Genomic DNA, 17,309 nt, shown 5'->3' on the forward strand with positions numbered 1-17,309 from the left:
CTTCTGTTTATTCTTTAGGTGCAAAGGCTCTGCATGGTCCTAGCCCTCTGTACAGCAGCCCCAGCTCTGCAGAGGAGGGTGCTGAGACTGGATTACGTGTGTCTCACTGCCAGAAGCTCTGTGGTTGGGCAATGTTCAGCTTTCTGTGCTGTGGCATCACTTCTGCACCCCTTTACTCCCTTCCACCCCCACAGACTCACAGAATCTTTAGGGATGGAAAAGACCTGCAAGATCATCAAGTTCAACCCTTAACCCAGCACTGCCAAGTCCACCCTCAAACAGTCTCCCTAAGCACCACATCTACATGTTCTTGAACGCTTCCATGGTCTTGTGTGTCTCCCCACATCACTCTGCCTGCAGTAAATCCAGCCTTTCAACACTAGCAGACCATGTCCTGGATGGGTCAAATCCACAAAGAAACCTCCACCTGCTCCACAAGCTTTGGAGCAGGTCCTGGAGCAGGGAATTTGCACCACATGCTCTCTGCTGCTTCACGGCCACGTGTTCCTAATTTCCTTCAAGTCAACCAGAGAAGCTCACAAGTCTTTCCATCACTGAAGACCACAGTAAGCCAAGCACCGTGGGACAAATCCTGCCCCCAGTTTGGAGATCCAGCACCCATGGGGGCAGTGGGGATCAGCAGAGAAGGAGAGGAGAAGCTGTGTTGCACTTCAGACCCAGTGACAGCTGCAACCCGCTCAGCATTAAAGCAATAAATCTGGGGGATCTGGGTTTATTCTCCTCCAAATCACTTTATTATATTGTGAGTAATCACAAAGCCTTACAATGCTGCAGGTTCTTTAAGAAAACAGACTAACACAGCGACAGTATTTGCCAGCTTTTGCTAAGACTAGTTTAGCTAGCAGCTAGCATGAGATTACACAAGGAAATCTTGCAGTCTCCAATTGGATTGTCACATTGGGTTTTAAATTACCACAGTGCTGCAAAGACAGTAACTTTGACAGTAGGTGATAACCATAATGTTTCATCTATGTACAGGCTTAAAAAAGTAAACAGCTTTCTTTAAAAAAATACATTTTCTGCCAGCAGAAAATAATTCTCTTAAAAAGGCAAAATCCAGTAAAACCCGACATCTTTCCTCACAAACTGCCCCTGTCCTGCACTGCAGTTTGTTTCTGTTCCCCTCCAGATCTCTGCCCATAGGCAGCCCCATTGCCTTTTTAAGAAAATCAGCATTTCCTGTGATTGTGAAGACTGGTCAAACATTGCAAAGGCTCAGTAGAGGGGAAAAATCCCCAAAACTGAAGGAAGGGGTGAAAATCCCACTCTAAGCTACCTAAACAAATTATTGAAATTGAGATAGATGGAAATGTGGGAGTATTTCAGTACCAAATTTCCGTATCTAAAGTTAGGTGTTGACTCTGACTTTTATGGAGTCAGTGGTTTTGGGCAACAGGGTTTCCACCTTCCAAGACTTTTGGGGATATGAGGACAAAACCTGAGCTTCTTCCAACACTCCCAAGGACAATTGTGAGATGAGTTTATATCTGCTTCACTTTACATGGATCTCCCTAAATCAAACATTGAAAGTGGCCCTGATGCAGGGCTTAGAGACCAAACTGCAGATCAGCTTGACCATCCACAACATCCCATCCCCCTGGACAAAGCATGCCAGATGTGGACCAGACCTCAGCAGTCACCACTACTGCTCCTATAAGCAAATTGGAGGCTTCACACATGGCATTGAGTCATGTTGTGCTGCCTTCTCCCACTTCCTCCTAGACTGGAGAAAAAGAGGGTCCAGAGGGGTTCCACAGCATTTCAGCAATGGAGAGAAAAAAAAATCAGCAAAACATTGAGGACCAGGCTTTTTATCAGATTTCAGTTTATCAGATTCACTTGGCAACGAAGGAGCTGTGTGAGAGAAAGAAAAGCCACAACTCTGGAAAAAACTCCAAAAGATCTTTCCTTCGATAAGCAAAGTGCTTCAGGGCCACAATCATCAGTGTTAATTCTTCCCCTGGCACGTTCTCAGAAGTGTTTTGGCACTGCAAGTTACCTCACATATGCCCAGATGAGCTGCAGATGTTGTGCTCAGATGGGGAATGTCAGCCTGGAAACAACTTACTCTCATATCCTCTAGGAATGCATCTTGGTTTGATAAGGTCATCAAGAAAGAATCCCTGTCGAAGTTTCCTTCCAAGCTTCCCCAGAAAGGGAGGAGGAATTCTTTTCAATTTTTTTTCTTTCCTGAGCTAGGCTACATGATCTCTTCCCTTTGCAGCCTCCTTCATCAAAGGCTGGCTCCTGGGTGAGATGTGGTTGTTAGCAGACCCTTCTCCTTCCCTTCCTCTGCTGTACATCATCTCTGACCAATGGCTCACTGAGGTTAAAAAGAACAGGAGGTTGCCAAAGCTGGACCTAAGTTAATTAGACATGAAAAGGATCAAGGTAGGAAAACAAGGAGAAATTGGTGGGAAAATGTCTCAGCTTACTCAATGTTTGTTGCACACCTATGCAAATAACATGTAAAACCCAGCATGTTAAGTGCACCCTGTGTTCAGGTTTGTCTGGAAATGTTTCTTCAAGACTGAAAGTGCATGACAGAAAACAGGGTGCTGCTAATGAAGGCAACATCCAGAAGGCACATTTTGGGGAGTAACAATTAAAAGAAGGATGATGCATGGGTTTGTAAGCAAGCAGCTACAGAGCTGGTACGTTTTGGTGTGTGCTCTGCAGAGGTGTAGCTTTGCTCCTACAAAGGTGTCTGAGGCATGAAGGGTTTGCTCCAGACTGAGTGTTCTGCCCTGGGGCCTGCAGAGCAGCTTGTCCCCGCATGGTGCAGCGTCACCGCTCCTGAGCCAGCGGCATGAGTGAGCACCTCAGTGCGCCGGCTAAAATCCGGAGCCTGAGGATAATGCAGACCCGAGAGTTTATAAAATCCACAAACAATCAGCTATTGGCAAATACAAATATATAAATTATTGACAGTTTTACAAAAGGCACACTGCAAGCCATCTCAGTCCGACACCTGTACAAGTCCCACGGCCCCCCACCCTCCCTGCCCCACCCCTTCTTCTGCCCAGTTTTCATCACAAAACATAAGGTGCTGCTGCTACGGATCCATGGCTGTCATGGCAACTGAGGACTTCTTTTTTGGTCAGCCCAATCTGTCGGTGGTACTGTCCTTCTTTGATGGTCTTGAGACACTGTATGTCCTTTCCTAAGGTGATGCTTTTGATGGAAGGCAGGTATTTCAGCAAGGTCTTTGGTAAGGATGAGATGCCTGTCCCAGAGAGGTTGAGCTCCTGTAGGGAGTTCAGACCAAAGATAACTTCAGAAGACAGTGACTTCAAGTTGGGATTGTTGGATAAATCCAGAACCTGGAGGGCTTGGAGTTCCTTGAAGCTCTGAGGAGATAACTCCCTAAAGCCACGCAGGCCACTGAGGGACAAATGAATCAAGTCTTTCAGCCCCATGAAATCTCCTTTCTCAATCTTAACCAGAGGATTTCCATCAAGATTTAAATATCGGAGAGGAATGCCTTGAAGGTTTGGTACAAATGTTAGCCTGTTTCCAGAGAGATTTAAGTTCTGGATGTTGGGAATGCTCTTTTCATGGTGTCTTGTAATTGTGCGGAGCATATTATTGGATAGATCCACATTCAGGGTTTTGCCTTGTCCTTTTGAAGCAAAAATGTCCATAGCTATATCCAAAAGTTTGTTATTGCTCAAATCTATGTCACTTAGAGGAGAACTGGAGAAACAGTTCTCCGGAAGGACTTCCAGAGAGTTATGACTCAGATCCAAGGACTCCAGGTACCGAAGCCTGGAGAACGTCGTGGAGGAAATCTTGGCAATTTTGTTGTAGCTCAGGTCGAGACTCACCAGGGTGGTGTATCCAGGGCCAGTAAGCATCGATTCATTTATTGTTTCCAGTTTGTTTGATGATAGATCCAAGTAGGAGGTGTCCAGGGGGATTGGGACAGGAACAATGTGGGAGCCTATTCCACTGCAGTCCACCTTGGTCAAGCTAAAGCTGTCAAAGAGACCAAAGGTTTCCACTTCACAGTGGCAGCCAGGGAAGCAGGTTTTTGTGGTACCAAAGCAAGGAAGGAGAAGCAGCAAATTGAACCAGGCCAGGAAATGCATTGTTCTCCTGTAAAACAAGGCAATAGAAGAGCAGATCTAATTGCTGTATAAATTACTTTATGAATGATGTGTAACTGTTTGACTTATGCAGTCTTGTCCTTTCTCTTTACAAAAGGAGAAATTAAGCATACCCTTAAATAGCATGGATATCCCAAAGACTTTTTCTCTCATGTTATGAATCCCAGTGGGAAATTAATGGAGAAAAAAAAATTGGGTCAGCAGTCTTTACACACATAACCAAACTGAGGCGAAATTGGAAACGAGCTGTAAGAACAGTAGGCTGCCTTAAGACATGATCTATCAAACATATAAACTTTTGACTGGACCATGGAAGAAAAGACCAGCTCCTTACTGCACAAATGGACATCTCATCTCCCTTCCTTGGACTTCAGGAGCAAATTTTAGAAGTTTGGATTTGTATCAGGTGGTTAAAAACAATCCTCCTTGGTCTGGTGGCAGCTCCTACCAGAGCAGAGGAAACGAGGCTTGTTCAGTCTAAGCCAGCCTTTGCTGTGGTGGGCCCAGCCCCCTGCACAGTGGAGAGAGACAATTTGCTTCATAGGGAGTCTTTGGGGAGCCTCTGCTAATTGCATTAAGTGTTCTCTCTGATTAACAGTGCCAGTAAGCAAGGAGTTCTCTCCACTGCTTTGGCTTTGATCCGTCTCCCTCCAAGACAGTTCTGTCTCTCCATCATCTCACACAAGAGATGCAGATCAGAGCTGATCTGCATGCTCCAGCTTTGCTGAACTTATTCAGATGGCATCCTAACAACAGTGGGCAACAACAGCTGCACGATTCCAAGAGACAGCCAAAACAATCTTTAGATCTCTGGAGAGGGTACATAGGAGCATGCCAGCATCCTGCAGGTCAGCACCAGAGGCAACAAGGTCTGTCCTCACTGGTCCCTATTGCAGGCATGGGTGATGACTCCTCATGCCTAGCAAACGAGGTCTCCAGAAGGCCAGAAACAAAAAATCTCTCCAAGCCAGACAAGCAGATCCATCAGCACTGGTCCTTGGCTATGCTGATGGCCATAAACAAACACTCACGTGCCAACTGCTCATTTAATAAGAAAAAAGTTAAAGAAATCCCTTTAAATGAATGTTCCCATCCCCACTTCAGTCTCCCTGGTCTCTTACCTTTCCCACCACTGTTTAAAAGCACTTCATTGACTTCCTTGCAGTATCGAGTTTCACACACAGCCTTTGATCTGGCTGACATTCCTTCCTCACAGCCCTTGCACCTTCCCAAGACCATTTCCTAGAAATTCACACTTCATCTCCCCTCACCCAACCCTTGTATTCAGTTTCTCTCCCTTTTCAGCATGGTCTTCTTGGCCCTGCTCTGATTCCCAGGAGACTGACTGGGGACTGCTTGCCAATGTGCAAAAAAAGCGCAAGGGGGAAAAATGTTGCAAAACTACTGTCCTGATCACTGATGTGAGTTGTATGGTAATGTCTCCCAGACCTCCTGCAAATAGAGAGCAGAAACTGGGACTCTGGCCAAGCTGCCTGCAGCTAAACCATTGCTAAAGGCCCCTTTGGGGTCCATTATTCTGTAGAAACAACAGAAAATTGGTAAGATGAGCCCTAGCCTCAGCCCATCTCAACTGTTTCTTGAGAAAACACATATGTGTGCAGAGAGAACATAGGGGATGGGGCTCTTCTCTGCAGACACTTTTCCAGATATCCCTTTCCTAATGACATCAAGGCTGATCCCCTCTGGTTCTGTGCAGACAGACATAGCTTGCTGCCTTCTGCAGTCCCTCCTAAAATAAATACTACTATTTTTATTTTTTCCATGAAGCTGCATTTGGATTGCACTGAAATGTTTTATTACCAGGGGAGGGTTACAGCAGTGGGGAGTTCCTTGTAAACTAAAACTGCAAAACCTCAAATGTTAAGTATCTCACCCACAGGGAAGTACCTACATTGGTATCAGCCCAGTCTACCGGCATTTCTTCTCCCAAATTCTGCTCAGTGGCTATTCCTACTTGATGTCTCTGTATGGAAAGGACTTCCAACTTCTCCTTCAAAAGTGCAGCTCATTTCCTCATAGAATTGTTTTAGCTCTGGTGGGAGCTGAATCATACACCAGGAAGTCCAAAGACACACCAGTGTGAAATTTTACTTTCTGAGCACTGCTAAAACCTTCTTTGGCTTCTTATGGAGCATCTGAACAAAAGTAAGAGGACAAAATCCAAAGCCCTAATTTAACTGGGAATAGACTTTCAATAGGACCTATAGTGGTAGGACAAGGGGCAATGGTTTTAAATCAAAACAAGAATAATTCAGAGTAGACCTAAGGAAGTAGTTTTCTGTGATGAAGGTGATAAAACACTGGCACAGGTTGCCCAGAGAGGTGGTAGACACCCCATCCCTGAAAACATTCAAGTCCAGGTTGGATGGGGCTCTGAGCAATTTGAACTAGTTGAAGATGTTCCTGATTGTTGTGGGGAGTTGGACTGGGTGGCCTTTAAAGGTCTGTTCCAATTCAAGCTATTCTATGATTCTATGAATTGAGAGAAGATTGAAAACCAATACTGGGCTTTGATCTCTCACTGCAACATCCATCACTTCAGCCGGCAGTAAAGACAAAACATGACACAGCTGAAATACAGTACACAAAGCTCAGCTGAAGCATTTGCATGGCATCTATTGCCTCTCCCCTCCTCACAGCACTGCCACAAATTCTCCCTTACTGGCTCTGCAATTGCTTTGCAGATGGGATAAAATCCATTAGTACCAGTTGGAAACTCCCTTATGGAGCAGCATGGAGCATCACAGGCAAACATGCCCCTTGGTTAATAGCTCTGATAAAATATAGGAGAAATAAAGTTACTGGTCATCTTCCAGTCCAAGAAAGAGACTCCTGCATTGCCAGATAACTGGCAAAGAGCTTAGTCAGGTACAGGCATGTTTTATTATAGTGTGGAACAACCAATAGCTCTCTTTGAAATGGGGAAAGAAACAGACCACATGCATTTACAGTTCTGTGTACAGTGTGTATTTGAAACTGCACCAAAATGCCTCTGGATTGCTGCCCACGAGCTGCTTTGTTGATAAAGGCAGAAAGCCAAGGTATCCCCTTGTAAAAGGAAGAGGAGTTATCCTCTTGCAACACTGGGGAGTTTCACCTAGGTAAACACCATGGACAAGAAACCACTGGCACCATCACTTAGGACAGTGAGGGCAAAGTCACTGGGAGAAAGCAGCCCACCCTGGGGCTGGTTTAGCCATGTCCTCTTCATTTCTTTGGCTATTGAGGTATGGAGAGATCCCAGTGATAGGTTTTGGCCATCTGGAAACTCTAGGGGTCTTTTTATACCTGCTGACTGCAACAGGAGCTGCTGGGGATGCAATATCTTCCCCCGTGTTCCAGGTGCCTGTAGTGACTGCAGGGCTCTGGTCTTTATATCTTGCTCATCCCTTCTGCAGGGCAAATATTCTGAGACAACCATAAGGAGAGCCTGAGGTGGTTAATGGAGCCATTGTTGGACCAAGCTTCTAGCAGGATGCCAGCCTTCTCCTCAGATCCCACATCTCCCCTTCAGCCTGCGGATGCCCTTGTGCCTTCTCCCTGCTATGCTCAATCATTGCAATGCCGTGCTGCAAGACTCACACAGAAAACTCACACTGAGATTTCCCAGCCAAAAAGCCCACAACAGTAAAAGCAGATTGCAGAGGGATGCCAGGCTCAGATGATGGTCAGGGAGTGAGGTGGGAGAGAGGAACGCTTTGTTACTGTGTTGTTGCAAATTCACGCTTCTCACTGTATTTGATTTCTTCCTTCTCCTCTCCCTTAAAGACTTTTCTCATTAGGGAGATCAGCTGGCACATCCCTCCCTGGATGAAAGCCCATTGCTTGGGGACTGGTCCCCCTCTTCGGGAATGCGGATATTAAGAGGATGCTACCTAGGCTACCTCCAGTTGCCCTGGCAACCACCAAGCTGGAATTCCCCATAGCAAAAAATCAATTACTAATTAAAGAAATAATACAAGGGGAGGTGTTTTAGAGTTTGCTGTTTGATGGAGTCAGGAAACAGCTGCCCCATTCTTCATTCCCTCAGCCTCCCTCAACATGCCTCTGAACAAAGAATCGTCTGAAATGCAGCTGGGGTTGGGACTAAAGGCCCAAATTCACCCAATGAAGCCTGAAGTATATGGGTAAGAAGTGCAAAAAAAAAACCCCAAAACACCAGGTTGTCTCTACGGAGGGGTGAAGAGAATGAAATTGCTCCAGAAGGGGATGAAACCAACCTAAGACCATACACATCCCTGGAGATGTCCCTCTCCCCCTTGTCCATGACAGAGCAGAAGGATGCCCAGCCTCCCTGGTTACTGCTTCACACCCCATTCTTGGCTGCATCTTCCAAACCCTAGTCCCTCCCAATAACCAGGTGCACTTGGATAAACCAATTTGGGTCACTGATCCAACAAAAACCCCTCTGATCTTTCTCTTTCCCCTTTGCCAGGTCAGTTTTCCAACAAATTTTGGTGACCATCCATAGGGTTACCAGCTCTCAAACAGGAGTGGAGAGCACAGAATCTGTCTTTTCCATAGCAGATCACAAACAGACCAGATCAGATATGAATCTGTAAGGTATGGTGGACAGATCCTGGTAATTTCTACATTTCTTGCCAATATTGATTCTGGATGATCAGCAAATAGACCAAATTTCAAAGAAAAAAGGCAAAAAGGAAGAGCTGAAGTCCGCCTGTCCCAAACAGAGTTGTTGCCCCAGCAAAGGACAAAAGAGTTGTATTAGCAACAATATTTCTGGAGAAAAATTTTGGGATTGTCTTCTGCCTCTTGTATCAGCCAAGTAAAGAAATAAACCAAGTCTTCACAGCAGAATTCACCAGGCCCACTTGGCTGCCAGCACTAATTGGGGTCAGGGGAAAAGGACCATTACTGGAAAGTGAAACAAGTGCATAGGTTATGATAGAGGCCATAAATCCTCCAGACTGAAGGGGAAAAAAAAAAAAAGTTGGCTCTGGTTCTTTCTCTTTTTAAATATCTTGGAGGCTAAGTGGCAGCTGGGACAGCAGCTCCAGAGCACCGGAATGCTCCAGAGTTTCTTCTTGACTACAAAATTGCATAAGAGACCTTTCCCCCCCTTCTCCACCCATTAATTATTCTGTAAAATTAGAATAATTACCGACTAAAGTGCAGCACTAGCAGCAGCTACACTTTTCCAGCGTGGACTCTCCCGGCTGAGCCCAAATGACGCCACAGATGCAATCGCGGTCGGGTCTCCAGATCCCATATGCCAATTTGAGCAGGCAGCAGAACTAGCTCAAACCAGCCTACAGCCAGAGACCATTAAACCCTTGCTGCAGACACACACCCCTCCCATAATAAAGAGACTGCTGCTGACAAGGTCACTCTTTTTTTACGGTTGGATTTTTTGTGTGAATCTATTGAAAGTAAAGGTCATTCAGGCTTTTGCTTCGCCTGCTTCAGATCAGCTCTTCCTGCAGAAGGCTTCCCCATATAAATGCTGCAAAGAGCTCTTGATAAATATTATTAAACCTCACCAAAAAACGTTGGTGTAAATGGGAACAGTGTTTTCTGACCCGCTTGTTACATTTTGTTGTTTGCTGGTTTGGAAGACACTTTGCAAACAGTCCTGGTTTTATGCTCCGTGTTTGAGACTTCTGGGGTTTAGGGAGAGGAGAGCTAGTGGGAATTCAAGAAGTATGTGGTTTTTATGTTTAATCCTGCATTTGTTAGATGGGTTTGAGAGAGTTCAGTGGAGTTACTCTTGGTGTAACTCTTTCTGAAAGAAATCAGAAAGATTCTGATCTTTCAGCAGGATCAGAATCAGTCCCTTGGTTCTTCCAAATTGCACTTGATTTCATGAAGGCCTCCATCAGGAGACATTGCACAAGTCACTTTTAGGGGATAAGTTATCACCCTTCACTTTACTCTGATGGTTTTATCTGTGAGACTTGCAAAGCTGCTTAGAACAGCAAAGGCATGCCAAATTTTCTAGTGGGATATAAACACAGGGATTTGCAACCCTATTTCCCTTACCAGTGCATGCAAGCATTAGGATAAGGCGAAGCTCAGCCAGTGTGGTGGTGACTTTAGCCCTTATGGTTTAATGTAAAGAGACACCAAGGGCTTGAGCAGGAGTGAAAAGGCATCCTGCTGGTGCCTGAATCCTGCTTTTTGCTCCACGTTCCTGCTCCCTGGGAAAAATCAGAATGAAATTCAAGGAATGCAAAAAGAAAAAAAGAAAAGATTTAACTATGAATTCCTTTCTGCTTTAATTATTTTGGCTGGCAAGATCACGGAGCAGATCCTCATGGAAGCTTTGCTAAGGCAGAGGGAAAATAAGGAGGTGGTTGGTGATAGCCAACATGACTTCACTAAGGACACATCCTGCTGGACAAATTTCATGGCTTTCTATGACACAGTTAGTGTTGGTGGATGAGGGAAGAGCGACTGACATTATCTACCTGGACTTGTGCAAAGCATTTGACACTGATCCACACAACATCTTAATCTCTATGGAGAAAACGTGGATTTGATGGCTGGATGGTTCAGTGGATAAGGAAGTGGCTGGACAGTCACACTCAAAGAGTTGAAGTCAACAGCTTCATGTTCAAGTGGAAACCAGTGCGGAGCAGAGAAACTGCATAAACAGAGACAAGATGGTGCTTCCTGACCTGGACAAGAACCCCACTGCTCTGCATCAAGTCTGTGTTTGCAAGACTTGAATCTCACCAAACCCCATGGAATAAAGGTTGTGGACAGCCAGAAGGAGCAAAGAACAAAAAACAATATGCCATTTCACATTTTTCTGTCTTGGTTATTTCCATGTGCTTTTCTCCTCTCTGGACAGAAATTGCTGAGCCAAAACTGCAATGACATTCCTGCACCCAAACATGCTCTCCGTCCTTTAGGGAGATTTTTGTAGATGTTACAGGGGATGAGATAGATAGGATTAGCAAAGGCAAAGCTAAATGAAGCATCATAAACATCAAAACCATTTCACAACCCCAAAGGCAAAGCCAAGCAGCCCCTCAAGCCACCACATGGGCTGCAGAGAAGATGTATGTGCCTGACCTAGAGGGAACCCAACACCTCCAAACCTCATACAGCTCCACACTATGGATCTGTGTTCAAATATAGAATCATTTAGGTTGGGAAAGACCTTGAATATCATTGAATCCAGCTGTTAACCCAGCACTGCCAAAGCCACCACTAAACCCTGTTCTCAAGTGCTGCATCTGCACATATTTTAAATATCTCCAGGGATGGTGACTCAAACACTTCCCTGGGCAGCCTGTTCCAATGCTTGACAACCCTTTTGGTGAAGAAATTTTCCCTAATTTGCAATATAAACATCCCCTAGTGCAACTTGAAGCTGTTTCCTCTTGTCCTATTGCTTGTTACTTGGGAAAAGACACTGAAATGCTTGCTTGGCTAAAAGTCTCTGCTCTATTTTTTTTTAATGTAAAATGAAAATCCTTTCTTAAATAAAGAAATGGAAAGACTTATTAAAATAAACTTTGTTACAACTGTTAATGTCACAATTCCCATCTGCCTTGCAAGAGGCCATGGATAATTTATCATCCTAGTGCTTAAACAGCTGGTAGTTTATTCCACTTGTGCAATCTTCCCCTCAGGCATCCCTCGTTCCCCCTGGAGGAGGAAATCAAGGTGCAGGGTGGTGTATTTTGGGATCTGACAAAAGGAAAACCTGTGCAGGCAGGTCTGCCAGCCCATACAGTAACTTCCAGCTCATTTACATCCGTGGCTGAAATACAATTTCTGCCACACTAAAAGCTTTGTGCCTTGAAAAGATGCATTTTGTGAGGGAAGATCAGCCCAACTCCAGGGAAATTTTCCTCAAGTGGGAAAATGCTGGTGCCACAACCAGCACAGGAAAATGAGGAATTAAATCACTGTGGCATCAGGATTTGCAAAACATTCCCACTTCTCTGCTCAGCCCAGAAAGCTGTCAGCTTAATAGCAGTTTATTTCCAGGTGGAGGAATTAGTCTCCTGTGGATTTTGAAAGCAATTTTGCTTTCCAGCCTCAAGTCAAACTGTGCTTGTGCCCAGAGGGGGCATTTCCAAAAGGAAATTGTTCGCCAGGCCTCCTGAGTGGCTGGGGGCAGGGGAAGGCATGTGTTGGAGTGGTGCAGCACCAGGAGGGATTCACAGGGCTCTGTGGGAGCAGACAGGATGTGAGCATCCCAGCCCCACCATTGCCTCCTGGCTATTCCAGCTGCAGAACCACTCAAACTGGGAGCTTTGGCAGCTGCAAGTGGTTCCCAGCAGCCTGGGATGCATGGAATCAGTCAAACAGGTGCCAGCAAGGGATGGAAGAGCTCAGAACTTTCTCCTGCTCTAGAATCACTTCCAGCATGGCCATCCTGAACTCTTTTACTCCTAACAACTCCTATTTCTTGTCCTCCCTGCTCTGCTTCTTAACTGTGAGCATATCCAAGCGCAGGAGGCCTCACTATCCTGGCACTCAGTGAGCATAAGAGAGACTTCATCTCTGCCAGGAACACAAATATTTTCTTAACCATCTCAAACTCGGCCTGAATAGAATTTTTATCATAGCAACATGTCCCAGAATGGGAGGCCTCCGTTATTTTGGCACAAACTCGGGAACAGACCAGCCCTTCAACATGATGTTTCATAGCCAAAGGAGAGGTTTACACAGGGTTTTGTGCCAGTCCTAGAGCATTTTGCTGTAGAATGACCTGGTGAAGCTGCCCCATCACCTCCAGTGCCCAAGAACCTGCTGTGAGGCACAAAAGGAGCCTGGGAGTGCCCAGGCTTTACCCAAATCTCAGCAGTAACCTAGAGAGGATTAAACCCTCCTCCTTTCTTAACTAGTCAATTATTGAAAACGAAAATGATGCCAGCAAGCTTCTCCTGGAGGCTCAGCCCTTGGCGGCGCACACCTGACAGCCAACCCCAGACAGCTCCTGCTCTGGCTCCTGCTATGGTGATGCTTTTTCACTGCACTCCAGCTCCCAGAGACATGATATAATTCCAGAGGAATGCACTCCAGGATGAGCACCATATGCCAGAGAGGCACGTTAAGAGGTGCAGCACGGGGAGAGGAAACCTCCTGCCCACAGTGGACACTTCTTGGTTTTAGCTGTTGGAAGAGCTGATCAGCCATGCCACTGTGCCCAGCTGGGAAATGCCACATGCCATGCACATCCCTGGGATGGCAGCTACCACGTTCTGTGCCAGGGAAGTGCAGGTTGCAAGGACCCACCAGCAGCTCTCTGGGCAGTGAGGGAAAGGCGTGATGCTTATGGATGTACCCCACATGCCTGATCTGGATTGCTTCCCATCACCCCAGAGGGCTGGCCTGAGCTGCAGAGACACCATGCTGCATGGATGGGTTCCCCCAGAGAAGATGAGCTAGGCAGGGGGAAGGAAACAGGAGAGAGGAGGGAGGAGAAGGTGATACGTCCCAAGGTGACGCCTCTGCTCTTGCTGGTGAGACACATCCCACCAAGAACAAACAACTCATCACAGCCTCATCATCCTGTATCTCTAATGGCTTTCCAGCTCTTTCTCCTTGAATCATAGAATCATTAAGGTTGGAAAAGATCTCTAAGAGAATTGAATCCAATTGAATCCACTACAACAGAGGTGGCTGCAGATCAGGTTTAAGTACTGCCTCCAAAAGCATGCCTTTGTCATGGTGCAGCCAGCACTGCAAAAAATCTTGAGAAAGCAGAGGGAAAAGAAATTCAGCCTGGCTGGGTAGCACCTTCAGCCCTGGCAGAAGGATTTTAAGAGGACCCCATGCAACTTTAGCTCTCTGAAAGGCAGGAGATGCCAATCTCCCTGCTCCTAACAGCCCTGAGGGGCTGCTGACTTCAGTAAGAAAGGGCAAAATGAGGAGACTGGGAGTTAAGCTGGGTGCCCGATGGCACTGCTCCAGCTGGCCCAGGGATCCTTTGTGGGCTCTTTATTTGTTTTTGTGGTTGGATTTTTGTCCATGCACAATAATCTCTGGGCCCCTTTGCTGTCTGTGGCTCTCAGCGTGCAGCTGCAGACCCTCCACTGAGGAGATAATAAACACAATCCTGGCCATTATTGTTGCAAACAGCACAGCTGGAGGCTCCCATCTCATTCCCCTCATGGCCTTTCTTTGCCCCTCCTCTCCAGTAATTCTTGCAAACGATGAATGCCAGTGAAACTGCTTGGTGGAGCATCAGCTGGGGCTTCAGGAGCTGCCCCCACCCCAGTCAAGCATGTGAGACGTTTACTAGATCCAGTGGGTCTCCTACAAGGTTTGGGAAGGGGGGATTTGGGGAGGGGAAGTGTGTTAGGTAGAGCTGATAAAGGGTTTACCAGCAGCGTGCCATTCCCACCATGATCCCCACTGCAGATGATGCTTCATTGCCCCCATGATGGGCAGTATCTCCTCAGCTATTTCCCTCCCCTCCTTGGCCTGGGATTCTCCAGTCCCTCTTGGCTGGTGGAGGATTTTGAAGAAAGATCATCTGAAGTGGGTTGGGAGAGCCATTTCCCCAGCGGGACCAATTTCCCACCACTGATGCCACCCTGAGTCCCCATTTAAGTGCCTCAGTTTCCCTCCTGACACTTTAGGGATGACTAGTACTAGGTCTGAGAGGTGTTCACTCACCCCCATGCCCAGGTTCAATTCCCACCAGTTTAGCTGGGGAGGGAGCACAAGGCCTGTGGGTCTCACCCCACACAGGAGTCCCCAGCCAACACCGCCACTGCTGTAACTGCTCCAGACAAATGCTGCCACAGTTCCTGGGCACCATGCCCAGCTCCTGCCTTCCTGGACACTCTAGCATCCCTGCTTTGCCCTCTGCAAAATGGGCAGCCAGGCGGTGGGAGAGGGAAGGGGATGGATGAGACTGGCCAGTTCAGTTACCCTATAATCCTATAATTCTTTGAATTGGAGATCATTTGCAAGAAGTTGCAGTGCTTTGGTCCTGGACAGATACAAACTGAACTTTTGCAGTAGGATTAAAGTGCTTTGGAGAAAGGATCTCCCCTGTCCTGCTCTGAGAAGTTTGGCCTCACCATGCCAACTGCTACAGACATATTGTTCTCAAGGATGGGAGGAAAACAGGCACTTTTGGGGTCAGAAACATGTCCTGCCCCACTTGGAGACAGGCGACACAAGCCCCATGCACACGTGTCACCTTAGAGGTGTGAGGAATCACAGCTGGTTTGACCTATCAGTTACAACAAGAGTTTGAGCCTCAACTTTTCTTGAGGAGGATTCTCTTATTCAAAGTTTAAAAAAATCCTTGAAAACACAGTGCCCATCCCTGAAAGTGTTCAAGGCCAGGTTGGACAGGACTTTGAATAAGCTGCTCTAGTGGAAAGTGTCCCTGCCCATGGCCAGGGTGTTGAAACTGGATGATCTTTAAGGTCCAGCCCAAACCATTACGTGATTTCTCTCCCCACCCCTGGGTTTGAGCTGGCAAGAATCAGTGGAAAGGAGAGGAATCACCATCACAGAGACACAGACAGCAAAAAAGAATGAGGAAGGGAGGAAGGGGAAGGAAAAGAAACCCTGCAGACACCAGCACTCAGACGTTACACATAGCACATGGCCCTCTGTCTGCTATGCTGAAGATAAAGTGCTTTTTTCCAGTTTGCCACTGCTCTGACAGGAGATTTCCAGCCTGGTTAATGCAACTCAGGAATGTCCCATGCTAAGGCAGCCAGGATGGTTTAATCCCTTGCAGTGTCTGCAAGCAGACGGGAAGGCTGGGGCGATTCCCAGAGCACAAATTTCCTTCCTCCGCTGCTGCACACTATGAATGCAATAGAAACTCCCAGGAAATTAATTCCACCCCCCTCTAAAAAAAAAAAAAATTGCAATAAAAATTAAAATATGAAGATTTCCTTGTAATGAATGGCTGAGCCATTCATGCATTTGCCTCGATAGGTCCAGGTGCCAAGTTTTAAGACAAGAAGCAGCTTGCTCAAGCCAGCCTTTATCTCTTCCCAGCCCTCAACATCTCCGTGTTGGGAAGTTTCTTTTGATAGCCTGCCAAGGCAGGCAGTGCTGCAGCTACCGTGCAGAGCCTGGGGGTGCCAGGGGTCAGGAGGGCTGCTGGACAAGGATGCCTTGTCTCATCCCACCCTCTAGACTCTGCTTCTCCCCACCAACCAGCTAACAAAAGAGCAGAAGGAGGAGGAGGAAGGAGGAGAGACTGAAAGAGGATAAAAAAAAAAAAAAAGCAGTTAGGGATGGAGGGAAAACTCTAAACCTCTGGAAGATGGTGGCTCACCTTTTATTCCCAGCTCAGTCTTGCACAGGGGTGGCACTCACTGCTGCTCACTGTGTGGCTGCCTGAGGGAGCACAGGATGCTTTTCCCTATATTAAAAAAAAAAAAAAAAAAAAAAAAAAAAAAAAAAAAAAAAGAATAAACATAAATCCACAAAACACCTGAAAACTTCTGCATGTTTTTTCCCCCTTTTCTCCCAATTTCTTTTCACGCATTCAATGCTGGTTTGTTTCTTGCACTTAGTTGTAAAGAACAGGGGTGCAGGAGACCCTCATCCCAACCCTGCAGCCTTTCCTGCCAGTCCAGCCTGTCATCAGAAATTAATGTCCCCTGGGATGTCTGTCACGTCCTCGTTCCCTCCAGGCATTTTGTTATTGCTCCCCACAGCCTCTGACAGCAGCTGCTCAGATTCATTCACAAATCAGCAGCGTCTGCCCCGCTCCAGGATGCCGCAGGGGAAAATCCCCCGAGCCTCCTGCCTGCCCCGGTGCCGGCTCCGCTCACCCGCGCACCCACGGCCTCAGAGCAGGGCAGGGCAGGGCAGCTCCTCCCGGGCCATTTATACCCGCACGGCAGCAGGCGCCGCCCCGTGCCCTCCGGCCATGGCCGGGGCTGCCTCCCGCGGGTGCCCCGGGCCCGGAGCCAGGCCCCGCTCTGCCAGGGCGATGGCACACACCGACCCGCTGCGCCGGGAGCGCCTGGCTGCCGACAGCCAGCCCCCGGCCAAGCTCAGCCTGCAAATCCTCCCGGGGACGGGCCAGCTTCCTCCGCTCCTTTCAGCATCCAACACATCCAGCGTGCCTCTCTTGTTCCCGGGGAGATCGGCGAGACGGTCCGAGCCTGCCCTTCCTTCCCCGCCGCCTCTTCTGCCGGTGCTCTTCGCCCTGCTTCTCGCCGCTGCTATAATAACAACCCGGCGCTGCCG

At 47.2% G+C, this 17,309-nt stretch overlaps 1 protein-coding gene across 1 annotated transcript; it reads right to left on the reverse strand.

Moving 5' to 3' along the window:
- Positions 1-3,048: 3,048 nt before the first annotated feature.
- On the reverse strand, positions 3,049-16,466 carry TSKU (tsukushi, small leucine rich proteoglycan). The gene is made up of 2 exons (XM_058045742.1): positions 16,387-16,466; positions 3,049-4,119 (listed from the first exon to the last, which is right to left on the reverse strand). The coding sequence occupies exon 2, from the start codon at positions 4,110-4,112 to the stop codon at positions 3,054-3,056; it is 1,059 nt and encodes a 352-aa protein (XP_057901725.1). The 5' UTR covers positions 4,113-4,119; positions 16,387-16,466; the 3' UTR covers positions 3,049-3,053.
- Between the last annotated feature and the right edge of the window lie 843 nt (positions 16,467-17,309).

This window comes from Melospiza georgiana, chromosome 2, assembly GCF_028018845.1.
Source record: "Melospiza georgiana isolate bMelGeo1 chromosome 2, bMelGeo1.pri, whole genome shotgun sequence".
Classification (NCBI taxonomy): Eukaryota; Metazoa; Chordata; class Aves; order Passeriformes; family Passerellidae; genus Melospiza; species Melospiza georgiana.

Coding starts and splice junctions, on each gene's coding strand:
- TSKU (XM_058045742.1), bottom strand. CDS start 4,112: ATGCATTTCCTGGCCTGGTTCAATTTGCTGCTTCTCCTTCCTTGCTTT.